General features: G+C 39.7%; 1 protein-coding gene across 5 annotated transcripts in view; it reads right to left on the reverse strand.

Moving 5' to 3' along the window:
* The window catches only part of FREM1 (FRAS1 related extracellular matrix 1), a 68,726-nt gene that overhangs the window by 24,567 nt on the left and 17,272 nt on the right, over window positions 1-26,887 (reverse strand). For 4 of the 5 annotated variants that reach the window (XM_021380926.1, XM_021380929.1, XM_021380928.1 and 1 more), the window contains 18 exons: window positions 25,588-25,696; window positions 24,150-24,281; window positions 21,491-21,835; window positions 20,728-20,870; window positions 20,068-20,264; window positions 18,811-18,901; window positions 17,844-18,011; window positions 17,156-17,364; window positions 15,934-16,027; window positions 15,100-15,352; window positions 13,586-13,783; window positions 12,233-12,418; window positions 11,513-11,709; window positions 10,450-10,672; window positions 9,101-9,245; window positions 5,777-5,918; window positions 2,374-2,569; window positions 1,343-1,607 (listed from right to left, as the gene is read on the reverse strand). In XM_021380926.1, the coding sequence (XP_021236601.1) occupies window positions 1,343-1,607; window positions 2,374-2,569; window positions 5,777-5,918; window positions 9,101-9,245; window positions 10,450-10,672; window positions 11,513-11,709; window positions 12,233-12,418; window positions 13,586-13,783; window positions 15,100-15,352; window positions 15,934-16,027; window positions 17,156-17,364; window positions 17,844-18,011; window positions 18,811-18,901; window positions 20,068-20,264; window positions 20,728-20,870; window positions 21,491-21,835; window positions 24,150-24,281; window positions 25,588-25,696 (3,293 nt within the window). Of the gene's footprint in view, window positions 1-1,342; window positions 1,608-2,373; window positions 2,570-5,776; window positions 5,919-9,100; window positions 9,246-10,449; window positions 10,673-11,512; window positions 11,710-12,232; window positions 12,419-13,585; window positions 13,784-15,099; window positions 15,353-15,933; window positions 16,028-17,155; window positions 17,365-17,843; window positions 18,012-18,810; window positions 18,902-20,067; window positions 20,265-20,727; window positions 20,871-21,490; window positions 21,836-24,149; window positions 24,282-25,587; window positions 25,697-26,887 lie in introns of those variants that run through there. The other variant, XM_021380931.1, reaches the window with a different exon arrangement.

A 26,887-nucleotide genomic window follows, 5' to 3' on the forward strand; every position in this document is an offset into this window, starting at 1 on the left:
TGGTACAAAAGTCATACTGATTAAGCCACTCATACACTACCGAGTTTTCATTGTCTAAGGTAATTCTAGTTTTGGTCATAGTGTTTTGCAGCTGTATTGCTAAGTTTCCATAAAGCCAAAGAATATTCCTTCCTGTTTTTCCATTATAAGTACATTAGACAAATCTCAGAATTAGAGTAAATTGAAAATCAGAATTTCTATCACATTAAATTTAGTAGAAGGGATAATTTTAAGTGTTTCAACAGAGGGGAGTCCCAAAATAGATTTATCTGATATTTCCATGCACCACTTTCTTGGCTTCCATGGAGAAATGCTCTTAAAATGGTTGATGAAATATGTCCTCACAGCTTCAACATGCATCATGGAAAATGCGTTTCAAGTCAGGAATCTTTTCACACTCACAGTAGAGTGTGAATAGCTCTGAACTGCATCTGTTACGAGCTAAACACTTTATTTTTCATAATCATAAGTGAAAAACAACTTTTCACATGGAAATCTTGAATTTTACAGGAAGTTATTTTCCTGTCAAGGGCTCTTTTTATACAGAATTCCTGATGTTACAAGGAGTTAGCATTCTTCCTTCAAAGACATTTTATTTACTTCTGAAATATTTTTTTCTGAATTTGCTCTCTTTTAAAGACACCCCTACAGTCATTACCTAGAGGTAACTCACTGTATTGTTCCATTCTTTAGCCAATGGAGGTTTATTTAATAAAATAAGAAAATATTCACTTTGAGATCGAGCTTAGTCTAAGCTACTCTAAGGGAAAGGTTCAGAATCAGGTGAAAGTAAATTTAAACCTCACTAGACAGCTGAATGTGTCCTATAGGTAGCCGGGTTTGCTCAAAAAAATCTGGTTGTCTGCATGAATTTCTGAACTACAGTTATATCAGAACAGATACGTAGTCTGGTTTTCAGTGTGTTGGAGAACAACTTATGCATTCAAAAAGTCTACAATACAATAGACAGGCAACCAGTTGGCTAATAGCTGGATGGAGAAGTCAGACATATCAAGAAATCAAAGAAAAATTCTGCAGAGGATATTCTAAGTCCATCTCCCTCTCTTAAATGTTAACATCTGTGTATGTTTGGATGTTACAGTAATATTTAAGCCAGTATAATTTAGTAAATGTGGCTCTAGCTACTATTTCAGCATCAATTAGAAAATGCATTTATTACTAAGACAGTCACAACTACGTGTATTACAGTGAAAATATCTTTGTCATATGAATGTTGAGAATTCCCGCAGAGCTTCCTCTTCCTCTTTATATATTTTTTCTCGGCAGATATCCAAGAACTCCAAAGAGAAGGGTATGTGGAGGGTTTTTTTTAGTGTCTCACCTGAATGTATCTTCAGGAATAGCTGCCTTGGTGTTGTGAACATAGCAGACTGTTTGACTTGCTACATCCATTTGACTGAAGCTCGTAATGGGTATGTCAGGATAGCTAACATATTCTATTTGTCCATACTGAGGTGGGGAAGTTATCACATAGAGAAGCTCCTCAGGCTTGTCAGTACCATCCAGTGAAAGGAGGACATCAGTTGTAATGTAGCCTCGATCCCCTTTTGGTACCTTGAGAGGTTTTATGAAAACAGCAATGTCTCCTGCAGGATAAACAAAACAACACTAAAATAGTGGTACTGAAGTGAAAGTTGATCTCTTATGCATCATCTAGGTATACACAGTCCCTCACCAGTAGAAAAATTATAGAACCGTAGGATTCTAGGGAATTTCACAGTGGGAGGGACTTCAGGATATCTCTAAAGTATCTTCTGCTCAGAGTAGGGTCAGCCACACCACCAGCAATTTCCAGGCTGCACAAGGCTTAATTCCACTGGGGTCTGAAAACTGGCAACGATGGAAACAGCACAACCTCTCTGGACACCTGTTCCAGTCTCAGTTCCAAACTTAACATAGTGTTAGGTTAGCGTGGCCTAATTTAGTGCTCTAAGAGGTATCCCACAAAGAGTGACTGTAAGACCATAGCATAAACCTAGGAGGCAGGGATAGTTTTGAACAGTGTTTTGCTTACCTTATTACACTCTTGCCATTTTTCTGTGCTGCAATTTACTCACATAAAGCTAGTTTCAGAAGAATATTTTCTACTCTGTTGAGAGAACAGAGCTGGGATTCCTGGGAGGCAAGGTGCAATGCACTGCCTTAGGCAGTGCCTTTTCAGATCCTAGGATCACTTCTGCAGCAGCTGGAACATCAGGGCTCTGGTTAGCAGTGAAATCTGAGCAGATAGACTTTGGGGTCTGCAGGGAGATTTTCCAAGGGCCTACGTAGTGCTTGGGGATGTATCAGGACATGTATCAGGACATTTTTTCAGAAACAAGCACTGTGAAACATGATCAGGCAGATCTTTACCCTTTTCCATGTTCTTGATATTTATGTAGAAGTCTACAGCTGGGGATCTGTTGTACCCATCCCACAGATAAAATGTGAACAGGTCTTGGTTCTTGGAACCTATAGGTCCTGTGTGGACATATCTCACAAGGTTCATATCCAGTTCTTCCTGAGTGCACTTCATTCCGGTTTGGAGAGTCACCCAGTCTCTGCCTACCTAGAAAGAATGAACATCCTTCAGATGCAAACAGATGCAGTCTCCTATGCATCCTCCACAGTCAGTTCTCGTTATTAGCAGCTATGACAATTGATAGTGACAACTTCCTGGCTGCCCTCCTAAGCTCTGGACTCTTTCCACATAAAATATTTTGTGTTTTGAAGGGTGGTATATAGCTGCAGTTGTTCCCAAGCACCTTTAAGGCTGAGGAAAATATAGCTATCATGAATAAATTGAGGTAAATGGAATTTAATCACTTTTACTCTGGTAAATACATTTCTTATCATGAATAAATTGAGGTAAATGGAATTTAATCACTTTTACTCTGGTAAATACATTTCTACACACTTCTCAGTGAGACAACAATAAGATGAAAATTAGTTTGCTGACCCAGCTTATGTTTTCTGTTTCTTAATTAGGCAAAGCTGCTCATATTTCTCTCCCAAACCATATCTGAAGAGATATCAGAAATTGATCTATGGAGAACTCTGGGGCAGCACCGAAGCTTCCCTAGAGAGCCCCGAGGTCCTCTGATAGAAAAATGTGAAATGTTCAGTAAAATTTCCTACTTTTCAGAAGGTAGTATAGTACCCTAAGCTAGACTGATCTGTGTATTTGACATTTATCATGTAGCACAAAGAGGCTACGAAGCCTGGTAAAGTCAGAGAACAACCATACATTCCTACTGTTTCAAGTAGGGTCACATGAGACTGCAATGAGTATACTACAAAATATTAGATAGGACTTCATGTTCCCAGGGAAGGTGTTGTAAAGGTATCAGGAATGCAGGTAGCGTTCTCCTCTGTCCTCTCAGTTGGAGGCTGGGCCCCAAGAAGAAGGAAGCAAAAAGATTAGATGAGTAACTGGCAGCATGGATAATGCCATACTCAGGTCTTTGGGTTCTATGATCTTGGACACACCTTCAAGAGTCTGGGCTGGCTGATGTCAGAAGAGGCAAAACTGACGGGGTGAGGTGTCCTGGTTTCAGCTGGGACAGAGTTGATTTTTCCTTCATAGTGTCTGGCATAATGCTATGTTTTGGCTTTAGGAGAAAATCATCATTGATAACACACTAATGTTTAAGTTGTTGAGGTCCAGTACTGCAAAGAGGCAAGGACAACTCATTTCTCAGCTTCTCATACTGTCCTGCCAGTGAGAGAGGCTCAGAGGGGCACAAGTAGTTGGGAGGGGATGAAACCAGGGCAGCTGACCTAAACTGGCCAAAGGGATATTCCATACTATATGACATCATGGCAAGAAAATGTGAAAAATGGTGGGGAGTTGGACAGGTGGGCAGCCACTTCTTGGGAACTAGCTGGGCATTAGTTGACAGGTGGTGAGCAATTTCTTGTGTGTCACCTGTGCTCAGCAAAATATCAGAACATGTACTTATATATATATATAATTATCATTACTATTTTTTTCCTCTTCCTTTCTTGTTTTAGTAAATAGTTTTAAATTTCAAGCCATGAGTTCTACTTTGTTTTTTTGGGTTTTTTTTTGTTTGTTTGTTTTTTTCAATTCTCTCCCCCATCCCACATAGATAGTGGAATCAAGAGCACCCTCAACAAATTTGCAGATGACACCATGCTGAGTGGTGCAGTTGATACAACTGAAGAAAATGATGGCATCCAAAGGAACCTGGACAAGCCTGAGAAGTGGGCCCGTGTGAACCTAGTGATGTTCAACAGGGCCAAGTGCAAGGTACTATTCTTGGATCAGATTAATCCCCTATATGTGTACAGACTGGGAGAACTCATTGACAGCAGCCCTGTGGAGGACTTGGGGTTCTGGTGAACAAAAAGCTTGACCTGAGGCAGCAGTTTGTGCTTGCAGCCCAGAAGACCCACTGTTCCCTGGGCTGCATCAAGAGAGGGGCAGCAAGCAGGGTGAGGGAGGTGATTTTTTCCCTTTACCCTTGTGAGAGCTCATCTAGAGTACTGAGCCTGTGGCCCCCAGCACAAGAAAGACATGGAGCTGGATTGAGTCCAAAGGAGGATCACAAAGATGATCAGAGGAATGGAGGACCTCTCCTATAAAGAAAGACTAAGGGAGCTGGGCTTGTTCAGCCTGGAGAAGGCTTTAGGGAGACCTCACTGAAGCCTTCCGTTTCTTAAGGGGGCTTATACACAGGAGAGAGACTGACTACTTATACAGTATAATAGTGATAGGACAAGGGGGGAATAGACTTAAACTAAGAGGGCAGATTTAGGTTAGATGTTGGAAATAAATTCTTTCCTCAGAGGAAAGTGAGGCACTTGGAAATGCTGTGCAGAGAAGCTGAGGATGCCTCATACCTGGAGGTGTTCAAGGCCAGACTGGATGAGATCTTTGGCAACCTGATCTAGTGGGTGGCAACTCTGCCAACAGCAGGCGGTTGGAATTAGATGATCCTTAAGGTCCCTTCCAACCTAAGCCATTCTATGATTCTATGATATCAAGCACATAGGGCTCATGTACAATCATGTACCTTCTGTATTCAAACTGTCAGCACACTTGTCCTAGTGTGTGTGACTCTTATAATTCAAAAGTTTAACGGGGTCCACAAATTCCACAAATCCACAATTAAAATACTTTTGCATTCACAGATCTTGAAAACTGATTATTTTCTATTATATGTGCACATATTTAAAAAGAGGTATTTTTTTTCTCTTTTTGTTTCAGTGGCTTACCTTTAGTTAGTAGATGATTATCTTTCCTTCCCCTTCTGATCTTATATTCTTGCTTCCATTCTTGCTATATGTTTTCTACCTTATTCTTTTCTTCCTTTCTTCTCCCCACACTTTTCTTCTAAATCATTGTGTATTACTTCCTCTTTCAGGCGTATCTCCTGCATTTTTTATGAACTCTGAAATAATCCAGTTACTTGTCACCTTTCCTGACTTAGGAATTTTTGCCCCTTGCTTTGTCATTTGCTTTCACCCTGCACTAAGCCGACTCTCCTTGCATCTCTCATAACTGTCACCTCAGATGATCTGCTATGCTTTTCATCTTCCCTCTACTCTTGTTGAGGATATTGGCCTTAAGTGTCAAACCCTCTGAGAAAGCATTGTTTGGTTTAAATATTCCTTCTCCTGTTGAACTAGCCATAAAAGTCTACTTTAAAACATGAAAGAGATTTGAGAGAAAAGGAAGACAAGCTTCATTATATCCTAACAAGCCAGAGTTGTTTGCATGCCTACTTTTTGCTGAAGTACAAAGACTAACCTTGAGTTGAAGCTGGCCATTTTCTGGAAGTCTTTCAAATAAGTAGTAAATTCTCTCCCTAGGGGTGTCTTTATCTTCAGCTGACAGAACAGCACTAGAAATTATTCGAGTTTCACCCATATGCACCTCTATATTATCCTTCCTGCAAAAATTAGAAGTTATATATTGGTATAACAAAAGAAATACAAGTTTTGCAACACACAATTTCTCTTCTGGGAATATGGATTACCCAGATGCTGACAGAAATAACTGAAAAAATAATGGTATGAGGCCCCTACTTCAGTTCAAAATAGAAGAGAAGCAAACAGGATAGACCAGCTATTTCTAGCAGTGGTGAAAAACAACAAAGCAGCTACCTACAACATTCTGGAATTTACCACACCTGTCTTTTCCCTCAGGTCCTATTCCACTTACCCTCTCACAATGATAGCAATATAACCAAAGAGGCTGTGTTACATGTTACTGCTACTACAGACCATAGAATACTAGCTCCATTGTTACTTAAATAAAAGATTCTCTGCTCTACAAAGTCCTAAATGACTTCTCTATGCTCCTCATTGTAGAATTTTTCTGTGTTCTTGATCCAGAAGAAATAGTCATCGTTAACCAAAGCAAAATTTGAGAGAGCTTTGGGGAAAATCCTACATGGTTTGAAATAAGTCCAGAGACTTGCTCCAGCAAAATTCATTGACTGAGTCTCTTCTGTTTCTATTTTCAGCTAGTATCTAACCTCCATTTTGCCTTTGCATATGCTGCTTTACTATTTTTTTGTTAGCTACCTTATATTGTTGTAATGTAGTATCCAAATCACATTATGAGACTACAGAAAAGTTTCAGAGAGCTTGGAGGGGATTCAGATTACTCAGTCTCCCCAGGGATGGGGCCTGCTCAAGCTAATCTGCCCAGAGGACACAGAGCAGGTTTGAAAAGGACAGATTCCTTATGTATTTTGGCAGCTAAGCTCTGCCAGACTCAACTGAGCATGTGCAAGCCATATTTTTTCAAAAGCCAAATATTGGTGTATTTTTACAAAAATTGGCAAAGATGTTCTTCCTGGAACAGCCATTTCATTTGCTAAACTTGAAGGGCTTGCTTCAAGATAGAGCAACAACTAAGATTTCCAAATAAGATCTAAAAATTATTTATTGATATCTGAAAATATAATTACTGTCCTTGAAAAAGATTGAGCTTTTTTCATAAAGTTTCCATATTCAAACTGAGCATGAGGCATAGGGATTTCATGTCTGGCAAAATGAGAAGCAACCAGAATGGGATCATACAACAAGGCACATCAAGTCATATTTAATATAGGTCAGGCAACTTTAATGTTTTACTCATGTCAGTGATAACCACACTGGGGTTTTGCAAACTGAAAGACCAGGTGTCTGACCCAAAGGCTGTGTATGCTAGGAAGAAAAAAAATCAAACAAACAATGAGAGAAGATAAACACATTTATGTATGTTCTCCACATGCATTCTAATCCCAGCACATTTTTCTGCATAGCAGTTAGTCAGTTAAGTCTTTATAACACCCATGTATCTGATCTTAAGATGAAGCTTTCAAGGGGAATGCATGAGGGAGGGCTTTACATTCCCCAAAGGCGCTCCTTGCTAAAGGATGCAATCCAAGTAGTGACAGATTGAGATTTTGGCAGTCAATGTAGATAGGGACAATTTGCCAGCCATTCTTCAGTCTGTTGACCACAGCTAATGAAGATGAGAACAGAAACTCCTTGGGGCAGAAAGGTACACTTAGATCAAAGGGTATTGTCATGTGTTCACCTGTAAAACACTGCAGTGGCATAAGGGAGCTCATACCCCATAGCAAAGATGTGACAGCTGTATATGATGGTTAAACCACTTCAGCACCAAGTTGGACAAGTTAGACTACTGCTGCTTAACTGCTGGCATCATACTGTATCTCAGTGGAAGACTAACAGGTAAGAAGCATTAACAGCATACAATGAAAGAGCTCTTTGGCAAGGAAATGGCTCAGTGTATGCTACTGTTCACAACAGGAATGGCAAATGCTGTGTCTTAACATTCCCAGCCAAAGAAGCAATGGTTTCTGGATCCAGCTGGGCACATATGAAAACACAGCTTCCTGCTCTCCATCAAATTTCTTCAGAGAAAAATGATGAAAAACAACATACTAACCGTTAACAAGCAAAGGACAAACTACCAGTGGCATTTAATCATTGATTATCAGAATATGATATGACTACTTAAACTATATCTTTTATTCTAATCCATAATTTACTTTCTCCTTTGTTATCACTATACGGCCTTTGATGATCCTCACTAAAAAACTAACAAGTGTTACTGCAGGAAGATCTACACTGTAAACAAAACATTCAGAATTCTCTAGAAAAGTAAATGTAGGTCTGGTTTGAAGATAAGCCAAAATCAGACTATTCTGTAGCTGAATATCCTGAGGGATCAGAATTCCTATTTTAATGGCAGCCTGCTTGACAGGCTGTGAGTCATTTCTAAAATGTAGGCTTTGGAGCCATATCCCCAAAGCTTTCAGGCCCCCAGCTCTCCATCTGCCTGCGTAGGGCTGGAAAACAGCCAGGAGGATGGAATCCCTGACAATATTCCGTGGCTGAAAAATGAGGATCCCAAGGGACAAGTTTCCTGCTGTAATGTCCAGGAGGTTCAACTCACTCACAGCCAGCTGTCTATCTGAAAATTGTCTGCCAGGAGATTTCTGACCAGATCTATTTCATTTCTGAATTCTAGTTTTGGACAGTAAAGGAAGTTAATGTATACCTCTTCAAAAGTTGAATTATGGCTGAGAAATATTTTTAGTAGAAAAGAAGATAATCGCCAAACTGAAAGACTTTCCCCAGTGAGGCAAGAAGATATCAACTTTATAGACTTTCTCATGCCAAAATCCAGAGCTGCTTCCAGAGGGGTGTTTGACACAGGCAGTTGCCCTAGGGAAGAGGAAAGCAAAGCATCTGGGATGGATACCATGGTGGACATGTGTAAGTACTGGAGCACCCTGGTCAATTTTGAAGTTGGTTGTGAAAGATGAAACAAATTTGTTGTCCATCTTTTTTTTTGTATTTTCTCTCTAAATGCAAATACCAACTCTATTTTCTTAATATTTAGCAACATTCAGTATGCCCTTCTTTATCTAAAAATGCTTTTACAAAACAGAGTAATAGTGAACGACCCACATGGAAATATCTGTGTTGGCATTAGTCTGTGACTAATTATGGTGTTCTCCCCCTATCAGTCACTGATTAGCTATTTTGATCACTTTTGGATCATTTTGTCTGAATTTTTTCCTGTCAGAGACAGGAACATGTGGCTTACTTGCGCAGCACTGGTTTCTCATCATTAACTGGGATGACCTTTACTGAAATGGTTCTGAGGACTTTATGTTTCCCATCTGATAGCTGGATTCTAAAGCTGTCATTGAGGTTTTCTGAATCATCATGCATGTACATCAGTTTCATACCTATACATTGGGGAAAAAAATTAGGAAAGACAGAGAGAGAGAGAGAGAAAGATAAAACAAATAAATCTGTCTCCTGCAGAATATTTTGTACTGTTTTGCTCTGCTTCCATCACACTTCTTCCATCTCCCCTCTATATACTCCCTCGCCACAGTAAGTGCTGTTCAACACCAAAAGATGAGCTTGGTCAGCTGCTTCTGTTAATTAATCTAACAGTATACTAGTGACTCAAAGACACTAAGCCTATCAACTTGAAGGAGCAGTCTCCTTCACAGAATGGTCTCTGTTGGTCTGCTCTCCTCACTCCAATTCATTTTAACAGGGAACATAGAAAGGGTAGGATCATCAGGTAACACTTCTCTGTACCTCACAAAATCTTCAAGAAGCTTCAAAGACTTGCAGAAGAAAGCTGGACTTGTGGCTATGGCCTTGGACAGTCAGAAGATCTGGGCTGAATATGGCTGGTTCTCCATTACAAAAATTAGGAAAAAGTCCAGCAATTGGAAGAGAGCCAAAAATAAGACTTGGGAAGACTTAGTAATTTTTGTTGGTTACACATTTTTGAGGGATATTGCTTGATGGGTAGAAAAAAGTTTTTTCCTCAGGATTGGACGACTGAACTACATTTTGAGTGGCAGAATTAAATTTATGTTCCCCCTTGATACTGATAGATCCAGTTTAAGTGTTAAACACAAATTTAATCACAAGTTCTTGAAAGAGGTTTGCCATTTCAAAGCAGGTTAACTGATAATGGTAAGGTGTTGATCCCTGTTTTATACTCTTATCATTTACAGCAATATTTAACCCCAATAATCAGCTAATTTAACCAATTTAACCCTCATAGTCAGCTAATATGTTTTTAAATCAGTTTCTTTGTCTCTGTTCTAGGTGTTGTAAAACATTCTGAAATGCGCTTGCTGATATGTTTCAATACTCCCTTTATTTTTTTCAGGGCAGACGGCCTCTCTAGACATACTACTACACTTTCTGACATGCAGGCCTCTCAGGGTGAATTTATTGACAGTTGCTCAAATCATTAGATGACAATAGCATTAAATATGTTTATTTCTATTCTTAAACATTCTCTTGAAAGTACCCCTAAGGCAAATGAATAAATTACTGACGCAGATTTCTTACTGTGCCATCTTGTCTGCTATGAATTGTTAAAGGAATGAAAGACCACTGTCAGAAGAACATTGCACCTACCATTCTTCAGTAGCTCCATAGAAAAGTCAAGAACAAGTAACCCACGGCTGTGTTGGTGAATTAACTCTTTGTAGTGTAGAATATCATTGCCATGAACTCCATTAATGAGGAATCCATGTAAGGGCTTCTGCACAACACCAAATACCAAGTGGTCTTTAGGTACATCCAGATCAACAGCATTGATAACAGAGAGATCCAGCTCTTTCATCATACCTTCTTGAACCTGAACACGAAGGAAAAAAATGACATACTCTTTTACATAAAAAGAAATTACAGTGTTTTAGCATGTTTTCCTAAGTAGGCAATTTTTGTTTAGGAGTCTGTCTGTTTGTTTCCTCTATCCTTTCCTCAGTAGCTTTTGAGCCAGATACTGATTTCAACCAAGTTTAAGAGTAGTAAATGGTTAAGGTGACAAAAAGAGAAGCTGTGATGTGATAAGCAGTTCATATCTGCCCCTAGTAATAGGAAAGCTTTTGGGTATGTAAATATTATGTTAAGCATTAGGAAATGCACAGAGAAGAAAGCCTTTAAATGGAAAAATTCTCTATATATACTATGCATAAGTATATATGTACAATATAAAAATATGAATATATGTATATGTACAAATTTATAAACATGCATGCAATTTTATAATAAAGTAAGATAAATTAATGCTTCCTAAGCGTGGTTGTCACAGAGTTATTATTTATATTAAAACCACAGTTTTCAGAGAGGGGACAGGCTACACCAGGTACAAAAATTACTCTACAAAAATTATGAAAGACTCTAGTGAAAACAGAAGTATAAAGATCCTTCTGCATTCTAGATGACTTATTTCTTTAAGTCCTCAATTACTTTACTGCAAGTTATCAAACAGAATTGTGCACAGTTCCAGTCTCACCAAAGCTCCTTCTTACAGATTTAATGGGATTTAACTGAGCTGTTTCCTGAAATAGGCTGAATTATGCAAAGGAAAGGAAAGATATAGAGAAATATGTGTTCAAAAAATGTTTTGATTTATATTAGAAAGTATCTTCTGGTATAAATTAATTCTATGGCAAGCATTTTACTTTTTCCTTACAGTAATATTTCTTGCTATGAATTCTGGGACTTCATCATTGGTTGGGTTGATCAGCACAAAGAATGGAATCTCTGCTGAACGATGCAGCCCATCGGTGACATAAAGCACGAAGTGGTCTGCTGTTGGCTCCATTCGCATGTGCCTGGCTTGTACGTAGTTTATATTCAGGGCTTTCAGATGCTTCAACTGAAACGAAGCTAAAATTTTAGAAATGTTGAGTTAGCATGATTGTTTTCCTGCCCACTGGTCTGACATAGCATAAACAAATCTGAAATGATGTCCTTCAGTGACCAAATCACTTCCGAAACTTTGTCTTGGAGATTAACACAGGATCCAGGTTTTTCAAACTCTCAGCTACAGCATTTTATTGACAGAAGTGAAGATAGGCTGGGAGAAGCTTGCTTGGGAGAGTGAAGGGGGAGGCAGAAAAAGCAGATTAATGTCTCGTATTGCCACCTCTAATAGACTGCAGCTGGAATGCATAAAACAAGAATTGCCTTGTTTACTCCAAGTCCCTCTTCTTCACATTTGCGGAACTGCAGACTCTCTTTGAAGTCCTCCTACACAGTCCCACTGCTCTTTATTTGCCAGCAGCTGCCTTCATCAATAAGACCATATTAATGCTCACACCTGCATCTACCTCTCCACAGCCCATTGTATGGCCCTCCATGAGCACTCTGTGTTTCCCCTGTTTCATTACTGTACATTGTGTACACTTACCTATACTTATACCAATGTTACTCTTCTCAAACCCAGGAGAAGGCAGTACATTTTCAATGTAACCAAACTGAGGAGGAGAAACCAAAACAAACTCTAAGTCATCTGCAGTGGTGTCAGGGTCACTGGCAAGCAAATGGTTAGAGGTAAGGGCTGCCGAGGAGCCCTCCTCCACAACAAATCTTGCACCTGCAAAAAAAAAAAAAAATACAAGAAGCATTACAGCATATTTAGCTTGCTTACTGTTGTTTTCATTAATAAGAACAGAAATCATAAATAAGGAGGAAAAGACAATAAATTCTGTGTTACCGAAGGTACTGGTTTGCTTTTGAGATTTTTGCTCACACCATCAACTTTCCCCATCACAAAGTAGAGGGGAAGGGTATCGCGAATTGATTTTACTGGTAAGTTATTAAGTACAGTTTACGTGCTGCTCAAAATCAGTTGTTACCTCTGTTTGTCAGAGCATTAATTACATGATAGCTGTTACGAATTGCACATAATGAACAGTTTTTCATGCACCACTGCTTAATTTCCTTGCTGGGACTATGCTTCATTTCCAGAACATTGCTTAGGTGATAGCCTGTAAATTGCAAAACTACTCATACATATGCTTAAATATTCTCTGGAAGATAGAACATATACACGATGCCTACAAACAAATGACACTGAAAATTACAAGCATACAAGGAACACACCTTTAACAAGTATTTCTCATCCAAAACCTGTGATTAAATGGAAATTTCACTTACTGTCCTGCTGTTGGACTAAATCTACATTACCAACGTTATTTCTTCTTCATCTGAGTGTTTTTGATTCTGAAAAGCAGTGGTGAAAATGTGGTTTCACTGTTAATTTGATCGGTTACAGACATAGTCTAGGATTGTCTTTATTAATCAACAGAATATAGGAAATAAAATATTTCCTCCCTTGATATTTAAATACTTATATAAACTAATATTTTGGTGTGTTCTTAACACGCAAAGGTTGATTTATGGTTATATTTTGACATTGTATAAACCTAACAATTGTTTGAACCTAAGTTCAGGAATGAGATGTTGCTCAGTTTTACTCAGACATAGCTTATGTGTGCAACAGTACACGTGTATAGATGGATAGGAGCAGATCCAAGCACTCTAATCTCCAGCCACATGGTTTAAACATGCTGCCGAAGAGCCACAAGCAATTACTCACATTTGTACTTGCAACTGAATTTGCCGGTTACACTGCACTTGCAAAAGAAAATAAATAATGGAAATTCTGATTCAAAACTTCTACATGCTGATCTCAGCTGACTCTTTCAGTACTGCATAGTACACTTTATAATAATATGCTATAGTGAGAGGAAACTTTCACCAGTCGCAATGGATGGAGCTTGGTTGTCCACTGGAAGTATAGTGATATTAAGGTTGTACACTGGGAGTGGATGGTGAAGAGGAACTGGAGGAGGAAGAGGTCTATCATAACAGCAGTCTTTCACATCTGGACCAGCTTCATCATCAGAAACAACAAAAGTTAAGATCTCAAAGGAAAGATTCAGGCCAATCTCCCCACCTGAAAAAAACATTGCAATTGAAAGTAAATGTCTTACTGCAGGGAACTGAAACTTCGTGAAGAAGAACCCCATATCCTGCAAGTCTGCAGGCAGAAGATGACGAGAGACCAAAATGGCTTTGAAAAACATTACAGTAAAATGACTGGAAGCTGACACCCCTTGCAAGAAGCATCCAAGGGTGAATGCAGCCCAGTTCTCAGCAGCGCTGGCAGCCTGCAGGCAGTTTGGCTGTGAGATGGCACTGATGCACTGCTTGTGAAGGGCAGTGACTCCCTGCTCCACTTACAATAACTTCTGGCAGCACATTTTACATGTAGAAATTTTGGTACACGAAACACAGACAATTGCACCCATGAAAGTCAGATTCTGCCCCTTGTTGCCTCTGCAAAGCACTGCCATTAAAACAGCTTTCCCAATATCTTAAGGATACTGAAGAAAAGTTTGTTAAGAGTAGCCATAAACAAGTACTTCGTTCTCTTCTCAAATACCAGCTGTTCATTTTGGACAGTGCCAAGTCTGAAAATATCACATATATTCCCCACGCTAGCACAAAATTACAGACTAATTACACAGAAAACCGGAGCCTTTGGGAAAAAAAAAAAAAGATTAAAGCTTTCATCAGGGATGAAGGAAAGAGAATCCCTTTCATGCTAATGAAAGGACCAAATTAAGCAGGAAAGGGAGTTAACCAGACCTTGATTTCTATGAGTAATTTTAAAAAATGTACTGGGGGATTTTAAAGATAAAACCACAAAATTACATCTCTTTAGAACTGCAGTTTTCTTGAAGAATCTGGACACAGTTTACCTTGTGGCAAAAACAGATGGTAAACTCTCAAAAAATGGGTACCCTGCTAGACTGGTGAGGCAAGCAGTTAGTGCTTCAGGTTGTTAGCAGTTTTCTATTAAAATTCTGTATCCTCATGTAAAACATTACATTGCTTTAGCTACAAATGATTATGGAAGAAAGTCAAAGATTTTTTTTTTACATCATGAAACAAATATACTCCATTTAGCTCTTGTTTTATCAATGATTTTCCTGAGGAAAAAAATCATATGGTATCTGCAGCAGTAAAAAATAATCTCCAGGATTATGATAATTTCATACGCTTGATCTACTTTAATTTTCAGTTCAAAAAGGAATATGGAGATGACATTGCAGCAGTTGGTAGTTTTACACCATCAGACCTGTTTCAAAACCAGCTTCTCCAATCACAACACATGTGGTGTCTCAGCAGCTCCTACTGCAAAGATTTTGTGGATTTAGGTGAAGATTTTCCACCAAAACTGTCTGAACACCTTCCAGTCTCACTTACCAGTGTGCTTATACGTGACTAAACCAGAGATGACATCAGCCTGGGAGAAACGCTCCACAGCAATTCCAGCTTTCCTCAGTACCCCCAGGGAGGGCTGGCGAACCAGCACAAACACCAGCTTCATGTCGTCACTGTCTGCATCTGTGGCATATATGTACTCTGAGGAGAGGACCACTTCTTCACCCTCCAGGCAGCGTAGCACATTGATGAGCCCTGTTTGCATAACAGGTGGCTCATCGTTCATGGGCAACACCTAATCAGAAAGAGAATTTAACATCTTTTATTTTCATTTCAATGGAAACCTGCTGTTTTAAATGTTTTGCTTTTCAGTCCAAACCAGCAACACAGTCAGAATACGTTGAATTCACTCTGTGAACTACATTGAAACAACTGAATTAGGGCCACTGTTAAAATCCAAGAACAAAAGTAAACCAAACTAAGCAGACTGTGTAGAGGAAATGGTACACTTAAGTTACTTCTGTCTTCAGTTTCTCAATGCAAAAGATGAAATGTCCACTGAATATCTTCAAATTGACCGCACATCTTTGACAGTGATATTTATAGTTGGAGAATGAAAACTCCCTCCTGTGTTTAATTACAGAGAGAATAATTCCAGGCAGAAGAGCTCAAGTTAAAGCAAACACAAATGCCTTTCAAACAGTACAAGAAAAATTTGCTTTCACCTTTGGCACAGTAACCCAAAAGATGGTGTGAAAAGGAAGCCTAACAAGTACATTATCTCTCAGCTTCTAAGGGAATATAAAGACTTTCAGAAGGTAAGCTTTGCAGTATTTTACATAGGCAAATTCTCTCAGAAGTTTGCAACACACTGACCTTGACCTGCAGGGTGAACTCTAAGGAGTGAATGCCATCTGTGGCTGCAAAAAGGACTTCGTCTGTAAGAGTTTCAGAACCATCATGTTGATACCTGTGAGAAAAAAGAGCTAAATTAATTTCACACAAACAAAGAAGCTGTGGTTTCCAGTCATCCCAGATAGTGCAGATCCCTCCAAACCAGAAAGGCAATCCCTATGCAAGGCCGCCCATTTTTCTCTCTGCGGTACATAGGTTGCACTGAAAGTAATGCCTATTTATTTCCATGGAAACTACAACAGATACAAAGAGCACAATAACACTATTGGATAGAGGAAATTCTCAGCAACCCAAACAATATTTTTCAACAGAGTTACCACCATTAGCTATGCATTTTCACCACTGATGAACAAGAACCTGCATACCATACCATCTACAGCCTCACTGTGTTTACATGCACTGTTTAGTTTCCATAAACATTCAGCAAGTGTCAGTGAATGTCAATGGGTGCCGTTTTTTCCACATGGAGGAGTTCAGTTCCATACCGTTGCTTCATACACACTTCCATGTCAAATGCCACCCTGTCAGATTGCCCCTCTGCTGCCATCTGTGACATGGCAACTAAGCACAATGGACTACTGGTGGGAGGTTTCTACCTCTCCTGCCATACCACCACCATCTGCCTCTGTCAGCATAATACAGTAGGAGGCATTAATTTTGGAACAGAGTTTGTAAGCATCCTCTTTGACTAACAGAATGAAATAAAGTCAGGGAGCTCTAATTCTGCTTGTATGTAGGAAGTCAGCATCCTGCTCTCACCACAAATGCAGCAATATTTGCATCTTCAGATTAATCAGTTTAAACCACCTTTCATGAAAGTCTGATAAACACCTAACTTCTGTAAAAGAAGAAGCTGGTAACCATTGTCCTCTCCACAAGAACTACATGGCTGAACATAGAATTTGCCTCCTCATCTGCATAGGGCAGTACTTTCTAGAGAAACCTATTTACGTCTGGCCATGGCAGCTCCATTTACTAGCCACTCTTCTGCTCAGACATCACAGTGGCCTTTGTGGTCATCAGGTTCAACAAGTTCTGGCTTGGAGCAACACTATCTGAGCAATGCAGTGGCAAGTGCTACTTGCTGTAGCCTCCACACCTTGCTCTGCCTCTCCACAGGGATCTTGCTCATCTAGCCAGGACACTCAGCCACCATGAGAGGAAAAGCAGCCTCTCTTCTAACCTGACTGACAGGGTATGCAGGTCCCCACAGGAAAGCTTGTCGCCTTCCTTCATGGGAACTCCATCCAGCTCCACTGTCCCATGCTGAGGCTGTCGCTGAAGAAGGAGGAGGAGATGCTCCTGTTTTGTGTCCACATCAGAGATGAGAATGTTTTCCTCTGTGACAGGGCTCAGGCCGCCCTCTTCCACCCTCAAGTGGCTCATAAAAACCTGCATGGAGGAGAACGCTGAACTGATGTTTTCATCTGCGCTTCTAGACATGCATGAACATTTTCAATTTTCTGTAGTATTAGTTCATGTGACACCTTAAAAGTCAAAATGCCAAAGGCTGTACTCTTTTCTGCTGTGTTGGACAAATGTAAGGAATTTGCAAACAATATGTCCTGATACACACATCCCAGGCCTGATCCCATTCAGAATCCCATAGGCAAATAGGCAACGTATAGAGGAGGGATTTAAGATTTGTGACTGCAGCCCTCAGCTTACGTGCCACAAAAAATCACTTTGCACTCTCACCAGACTTTGCCTTCCTCCTCTGCCCCAGTGAAGCCAATGTGCCAGACACTGAAACCCTGTTCCCATGGAAGATTTTTCTTTTAATTCAGTCCAGTCAGGAAACCTCCCTACATTTCTGTTTCTACCCAAAGCCATTTCCAAGCCCTTTGCCCTTCACTTCCCCATCACCCTACCTCTGGGGCTTGGTTGTCCACAGGAAGAACTGTGATATTGAAGCAGATCCCATACAATGTGCCGCCATGCTGATTGCTGACAGAAAATACAAACTGGACTTGTTGAGGATTGGGCCCAATGTCCTGCAGTGGGGGCATGTAAGCAACTTTCATAAAGTTTACAGCATGCTGCAAAAAGTGAAGAGAGGTTCACGTAAGAGAAGATGGGTGTAGACATTAGCCAGGACATTAGGAAACTTTTTCATCCCCTCATTTGATGTTACATGGACTTTCAGAATTTATTCCAGAAACTGCTCACACTCTTTAGCTGCTGGCAATTTGTGACATTCTGCTCACCCAGGTAAGAACAGGCCAGTGAAAGAGACTAAAATAATCACCAAAGTCTTCCATTCAGATACACATACTAGGCCTGGGATTAAGGCCATGTAGGCTCAGGGCTCTCATCGTGGTGTAACAGTGGTCACTGTTATGCAGCCTTAACCATTCTTCATGAAACAGAACAGGGCACTTCAATAATATTCTAAAAAAATATGTCTGTCAAATTACAGAACAAAATCCTGAAAAAGAGCACATAGGCGTGTTCCAGCCTGTTCCACAGCTACCAGTGGAGACACTGAGGAGAGACAGGAAACTGTCAGGGCTCCATTTCCGTACTTTGTGCACTTTTTTTTCATCTTTGCATCATAAAGAAGCCAAATTCAGCCCACTCTAAGCAACTGCAGCCCCTGCTAGTTTCAGAAAGAGAGTTATGTTTACATACTCCAGACATGAAGCACAATGAAAACTTGTTTTAAAAATTGAAATTGAATCGGCAAGCAATTTAATTACCTCTTCTAAAAAAGTGTTCATGTAATAGTACTGCACCTCACTTTTCATCACTTGTTTTCCTATCAGGAAAAAGCTATATGCGTATGACTGTTCTTAAAAGTGCTTGGTACAGTTTATAGTACCATGTAACATAACAAACCTGAGTAAATGAACTCAGAGCAAGAGCAGCAGGATCCTTGACAAGTTTGGGGATGGTATCCACCATAAACAGCTTCCCAGCATCTGAGTGACTGTACAAAAGCATGCATGTTAGCAGTAGTAAAGAATAGGAAAAACAGCAGTCACGTAGTTGAGTCTTTTGTTTCAAATTAACTTCTCACTCCCAATTACATTGAAAGGAAAAATTCTTTTCTTTCTTCTATCCTTACTATCCTTCAAAGTTTATTACAAAACACTCACCACAAGAAATATCTTTACAGACTGTGAAAAAAATTATTGCATACCTTATAAGCAAGCACTGGGTTTTCTGCTAATGTGTCTCTGCACATCTCAGCTTCAGTGCAGTGGGGCCTATTTACACCACCTGCATCACACTCTTATTGCTTACACACCTGCAACTATCAGTATATAGAAAAATGAAATTATTCTGTTTTTCTTTCATCTTACAAACTTATCCAGTCAACAAGTTTGACCAAGCCATCTTTGCAATGGAGACAACAGCAGTGCCTGTGCCTCATCAGCTGGATAGGGAACTGTCTAAACACCCTTCTCCTTTCACTACTTAATGATTCCCTGTGGCTTGAGGTCAGAATTGCAGATGTTGATCTTGAGCATAAACCATACAGTGGTTTAAATTTTTCTGTTTAGTAGATAGTTGCCAATGCAACAAACTGCCAAAATGCACTTCACCAATCAGTGAAACAGCTTCAGTGACTTGTAAATTGATCTTACAGCCATTTGCCACATATCCCTGTTGTCCCCTGCAGCCTGTCCTGCCTGCCATTCTGCTACGCAGGTTCCTGGTCCAGGACCTCACAACAAGGTAGTGCACTACCTAGAAATAGCTGTAGCACTTCATCTTCTCAGTCTGGGGTAGCCCCAGGTCAACACCAGTCTATTCATTACAAATGCTTCTGTGAACTGTATTCAAGAGAATATAGAATCCTATTGCCCGGCGTAAAATGCAGATATAATCTAAAGAAAGAGAAGATTTCAGGTGTGTTTCTCCTTCTTTCTTGCTAAACTATGCGACTGTATTATTCTGTGTATTATTCTGTTGCTTTTAGTTGTAGCTCAGCCTTAATTATTATCAAGAGATCTGCATCCAGCTATTATCACCTGCATTTTAAGCAAACAGATGGAAAACCTGAAATACAGGCATACTATCACCACTGAAACTACTCTGACATGAGGCTTTGCTCTGGCTCACCTAGAAGATATAGCAGGCCACACCTACCCATGCACGCAAGAGAAAAACGGGGAAGTGGTTATGGTGTATGTGAGTTCCCTGTCTTGCCCTTCTACATCTATGAAGTGGAGATGTTTCTTAGTCAGGTGAGCAATCTCAGTCTCCTTAACAACCAGGTGACGGGTCACTCCTGGGGCTTCTCTGGGTAGCTGATCTTCCACAGGAATAATGTGCACCATCATCACCTAAAATCAGAAGATGGTAAAATCAAGAACCATTCCTCTTGATGAGAAAGAGTCCGAGAAACAATTTACACACATGCACACAGAAATAACTGGATCACTGGAATATGAGATACACAACACTCAAATGCAGACATCACAAATCTCAGCAACACTCCTTTTTTTCAAAAGCAATGCTAAACATTCAACGCCTGGGTGTAATAGTCCATTCTTTATTGACTTCAGAAAGGCTGTTTGGTTTGTTTGTTTTATCTGTGAATCTAATATTCGCAGCATTTAATGTTATAGTTTGGGGAACTTTCACTGCAAATAGACAGAGAGCATTACCCAATGAAAAATAAGTTGTGAAGGATGTTATATGTGGTGATGACCATGTTGTTGGCAAATAGGAGATACCTATCCCAGTTTTATTTGAGAGCCTTGCAAAAGTTGAAAATTCCCTCCCAATAACGCTTTAGTGTCATACCTGTGGCTCTGAGAGATTGGGAGGGTCACGGCTATCACACAGCACGAACTCAATGGAATCTTCAAATACTTCTCCTCCCAAATGATGATAATAAATTATTCCATTAAACAGATCCCTTTGAAGAAAACTGCTGACAGGATACCCTGTTTAATTAAAGAATATATCTTCTATTGAATTGTGCATTACTTTAATCATTAATAATTACTATCCATTTACCAATGCAAATGGTGAAGCATCATGCCCCCTTTCTCACTCCAGCAAGGGCAAGATATTTGAAATGTTTTCTCACTGTCTTCCACATTTCCTGCAGATTATCACCTTCATCTCCATGTCCCTGGGTAATCATTCAAAAATTGAAACAACACAGCAAACTGGCCAACAGGTCTAGGTAGAGGGTAAAAATTTGCATTACGGACAGACTCCACAGTCTAACACAGGAATTCTGAGCTAAGTTCATCTACTAGCTTTGAACCTTGTAGATAAAATATCTCCTGACTAGCTCAAGTCCTCTGGAGGAGAAAAAAAAACTGGAGAAATAGATGGAAAAGTTATGTGCTAAATTGTGTTCAGTTATAACTATCCCAGTGCAAACAGAGACCAACATTAAAGAATAGTGAAAATTTGCACTGTAATAACAAAAGTCTAAATTTTCCATGATTCATCCTGAGCCAAAGTAAGTTAAGTCTAATTGTCTTACTACAGTTTAAAAATGAGAGGAAAAAGAAAATTGTGCTATTGTGCTATTATGGATGTCTCTCATTACCTATTAAGTTTGGCCCTGGTTTCTTCATGATTTCTCCAGCCTGTGGTGTCTTGGTAATATTGAATACTATGTAGTCATCACTGGAATCCATGTCAGAAGCTTGAAGCATGGAGCCCTGGATCAGGATTGTCTGTCCCTCATGTGCTTCAATTACCACATTGCTGATAAGAAATGGAGGGCTGTCATCTTTAGGGAGGATACTGATGGGAAACTTATGGCGAATACTATGCAGGGCATCAAAAATTCTGAACACCACAAAATCTTTTGTGGAATCACTGTCATCGTGATGGTAGTAAACAACTCCAGACTGAATGTCAGAAACTGTAAACATGAATCCTTTTCCTCCTGTCAAAACAGTAGAAGCAAATGCATCACAAATGTGTAGTTCAACCCTGAGGAGAATTATTTTACCAATATAAGCGTTACTAAGGTAAAGGCAAGGAGAATGTATTTCTAACTAGGAAAAAAAAAAATAAAAACAAAAACAAAAAATGCATTATTCTACTGGAAACAAGTTTACAGAAATCAGAATACTTAAGAAAGCAGAATTTACAACTCTGGTAGCATGGAAAAATCTTCTAAATATGTACTGCATTAAGACAATTTGAGGTATCAGTGATTTTTAACTATGAACTATTTCGTTTTCACTTTAATTGCAAACTCTGCTTTCTTATTGGGAAATTTTGCTTTTATTTCAAGAATCACGGATGCTGTGTTCCATAATTACAGTTCCTCATTTCAGTAGAAATAAAAAATTACATTTGTGGCTCTTGTTTTTTTTCTGCAGATGATCGTCCATAAAAGAGACAATGGACACTTCACTGAACATGTTATGCACAGTCATAAAATATTTCAGGCAGGTTAAACATTTTGTGAACTCCCAGCTGATGCAGGAATAGACGGTATACCAAAGGTCTCTAAGGAAAATATTTTTGGCCCTCCAAGCTGTGTGACATCCACAGAGACACCCACAGCTGCAAGTGCATTTTCACTGCTTTTATTCCCTACTTGAAGAGAATTACAGATGGCTTTTAGGATGTAGTGTAACTACTACACCTCCATCAAGCAAAAACCTGTTAGAGGTGACAGGAGGCAGAGAGCAATACCACATATTCCTCTTTCTTTCAGGGCTTTCATTTTGGCCTAGGACTGGCATTACAAAACCCGGCACATGAGCACTCAAAGCATTGCATTGATTTGTTGTTCCTTGCAGGTAGCAGGAATCCCTGCACTGACTCATGGGGTGCTAGCTCACACCAGGCTGTCCTCAGTCCACCTCCCACCTGAGCTCCTCTGGCACCAAAGGCACTGGGAGTTTCTACTTGTAAGGTAGCAGAAAGCTGGTCCCGCAGACCCCAAAACTGCATGCCAGGAGTTTGCTGAGGTGAAACGTACTTCATATGTCTCAGTCATTTCTCTTTCGCCAAATTCTACACATTGCCTTTGTCCTTTATTAAAATGGTTGTTTTATGTTTCTAGGCTGTGCATTTTACTTAAAAGTATTTAACCACCAAAAAGCCAGTGTTAAGAGCAGCAGCATCTTTCCACCCTGCCAACAGCAGTGATTTCTTTTACCTAAGTATTTTCCCAAAGAGAGCAGCACTGCAATGACTCATCAGATTGCAAAGCAAAATCAGTAATACAGAAAATGCAGAAGGCTAGGAAATTAGAAATGTAATTTAATTGCCTCTTTTTCAAATAAGCCTTTGCGCTGCCAGTAAATAACAACCACATCCAAATGTTTTCTGTATTTGCCAGTGAATCAAAATCACTCTTCATTCCTTAAACATCCTTAGTGCCTAAATGGGAAAACATAGTACCTGTGTTCAGCCATACCTGCTCAATGACAATGATTTCTTTACATTTTCAGCTTGGGGATTTAAATGAAAGTTAAGAAGGTAAAAAGTTTATACACAGATTTTTTTTGTTTGTTTGGGTTGTTGTTTGTTTTGATTTTTTGTTTGTTTTGGGTTGGGTTGTGAGGGTACTTTTGTTTTGCTTTGCGGTGGCACAGCCATCCTTGTGCCTATCGCGCGGCTGCAGTAGAGGAAAGCCGTCAGCAGAGGGAGCGGAAGGCTGCCAGCAGGCCTGCCGTGGGCAAGGCCTCTCCCGTGCTTCCTCGGCTCTCTCTGGCTCTGCTCTTGCTGCTCGCTCACGAGGTGATAACTGCAGGAGCAGCGCCCTCTCCCGTGCCCCTGGCTTCCTCCCTGGTGCAGCTCGGGGACGTACACAGCTCCGCCGCCATTTCTCTGACTCTGCGGTGCCATCACAGCACCGTCTGTGGGGGAGACACCCGCGTCAGGGCTGCGCCTGCAGCTGGGCTGAGTTCACACGCAGTGAGAAAAATAATAACCAACTGCATTTATGAAATTGGCATGTAGGCAAAACACCAGTCTTTTTTTCCCACTTAATGACGGAGACCACATAAATACACGGTTTGCCAAAATATCGAAGCTGTGCAACTGACTTTCCTTAGGAACCTGTGAACTTGTGGAATTCCCTTCTGCACCTTCATTCCACTGTACACCTGCCTCTCACGTGGGCTGCTCTCAGCAGGGAGCAACCTATCTGTTGGTGTCTCCGTGACCTCTGCATGTCTGCCACCAGTCATCACTAGAGCAGGTGTTTCCAGGCCCCAAGTGTAAACAGTGATTCATACCTCTCACTGTGAGCCTCCCGTGCTGTAAGCCATCAACGGTGACCAAGCGAACATTTTGGATATCATCATTGTCTACCACCTGTAGGTGCTGCCATGTAATTGGCCTGGATTGCCCTTCCAGAAGGCTGAGGCCTGCAAAGAGCAGAGTTATTTCACAAAAGCATCACTCAAGGTTGCCAGTGCTCCTCTCTGAACATTTCTGGAGTCACAGAAAAGTCATGTTTTGTTCCATCTACATTTCTGACACAGACACTTCAACAGCCTAAAAGCTTGATGCCATCTTCTCTACTGCTACCTTGACTTTAGCATTTAAGGATTTTATTTTTTTTCTGAGAAACAGCATATTCTGGTTCCCAATTACCCAACATACAATTTAGAAGGATTTCTGGACATTTGCAGAGATTAAGAGTATTGTGCCTGAGGTCTCACAATGTCTGAAACTGGGTACTCCATTTCTTAGTGAGTCTGTAAAAATGAAAATTATATCTTGAAAATATACATATATGAAAATTATTATCTTGAAAATTATATTGATATTCATGATGGAAGATAGTATCTCTTCCTTTTATTCAGACAGCCATTTCAGGTGGAGTTTCTCTGAGAGAAACAAGGCCTGTTCTTCTCAAATCCTGTCCCACTCCACTGCAGAGAGACTGCACTGCACCTTCTCTGGTGATAGCTTCAGAGTTGCTTGGCCTTTGCCTTTTGTGGTTGAATTTCAATGTAAATTTTGCTGTGAATGGAAGAGCCTGTTCCACCTCCAGTGGGAAATTATAAACTTGTTTGAATGAGCTTAACATTTCTAGGCTTCAAATTGCTGTTGGTGTCTCTTGACTTGACCTATGTTCCCAGACATAATACAACAAAGACATGCACAAGTCACTCCTTGTATGCCATACTGGGGACTTTTTTCTCCTGCGCTGTATCATGTAAATTCTGATGTGCGTTTTCCATATATTCACTTTTTAGCACTTGTGTTTTCTCTTTCCACTTTCATCAGTTCCCAGCCTCCTTTCTACTGCTCTACAACCCCATTTTCCTTACAGTTTTGAATGAGCATATCTTTCCAGTTCGTGACTCTTCTGGTTGCTCATTTTTCCAGATTTCTATTTAAGGCACTACGAACAACACACTATCCTACAACCCTTACTCCATCATATATTTATTATTTAAACTCTTTTATGTCTCATTCATTCTTGAAGAAAATGCTGCATACAGAAATCCCGATTTTTTTTTTCATTTCAATTAAAATATTTCTTACAGTTTCTACAACATTTTCCCAAAAAAGCTACATAGAAAAAAGATAGACGTATACTCCTTTCACTTAATGATCCTTATGCTCCAGGTGTAGAACTGAATTTTATACCTCTGTCAGATTGCCTATGTCCAAAGTGTGATAAATTCTGTAGCAGAATAAACTGAGGAACAGAGATCTCACCTGTATTCCACGAAACTCGAGGAGCGTTTGTATCTGCCGTTCTGATAGAAAGTTGCACTATGATTGGTAAACTTTTCTCAAAGTAGAAATCATGAACCTCAACCTCCAGCTGTAATATAGGCAGACAAAGAATTTATTGGAAAAAAGAGCGTGAAAAACAACTGTACCTCAAAACACATACAATGGGTTCTTATCTGAGAGATAAATCCTAGGAGATTTTAACATCAGATAGTTAAAAAATGAAAGTTGATTTATATTATAAAGCTTATCTGAGATTCTGTACTCGATCTTGTCTTCTATGTTCTTCCCAGCAAATGGTGGGAAAGGTAATTTGCAATGTGTAGAAATTAATTTTAACTGTAGATTGGGGTACAATTAACATAGCAATTAACATAAGACTTTTTAATAGCAATAATAAAGGGAGAGGGAAGGGGCTTTTCCCACTTTTTAACACCTGGAGGACTAAAAAAAAATTGGAAGAAAAAATATGGACTGTCACAGATAAATAAATTTTAAAAATTTGTATCTATATATTTAAGTATATCTATCAAACTCCTAAGTGGCCTAGAAATTCTTAAATCTGCAATGAATTCCAAAAGCAGAATGGTGAAGAGGAGCGTAGAGAGCAGAGAGTTTGGTAGGATGACAGCTCCTCACATTAAGGAAACAGCAAAAAGGCAGTTCCTGTGACAGCTGAGGTTAAAAAAGGCAAATTCTATCAGCAAGAGATGCCAAACTGTATTACATCTGCTTTGCTTTCTGGTTTACCCATTCTCCAGATTATCTTTCTCTGATTTCATGTTTCTTCAGACAGTTTCATTGCTTTAGTACCAACTATTTTGTTTTGTTTGGGTTATTTTTTAACTACTTCATCTAATTTCAGCATATTTATATTCTCCTTCAATTGATTTCTCTTCCTCTCATCCCTCTTTTTTATGGTTACTGCTTATTTTCTTATTTTATGGTTTCTGCTGGCACACTATTGAATTCCACAAAATGTCTTGGTTACATAAAAAATAAAGCAGCACTGTCTCTGAAGTGGGAGACATTCACTTTCAGCACTCTGTCGCAGATCTGGAGCGACAAAGATCACTTACAACAAAAATCTAAAAGGTAGAAGTGATGCTCTGTTCTTCCACATAAAGCATAAATGTGTTCCTCCAACCTTGGTCTTACACACTGGCATTGTTTAGTTACTCACTTTCTACAGACCTGCACCAGCCTACTCTCGCAGTTTCTATCATATTTTCAGAATTAGTGTAATAGTTTTAATTGTCCTAGCAGGAACTATTAGGGACCC

This window comes from Numida meleagris, chromosome Z (genome assembly GCF_002078875.1).
Source record: "Numida meleagris isolate 19003 breed g44 Domestic line chromosome Z, NumMel1.0, whole genome shotgun sequence".
Taxonomy (NCBI): domain Eukaryota; kingdom Metazoa; phylum Chordata; class Aves; order Galliformes; family Numididae; genus Numida; species Numida meleagris.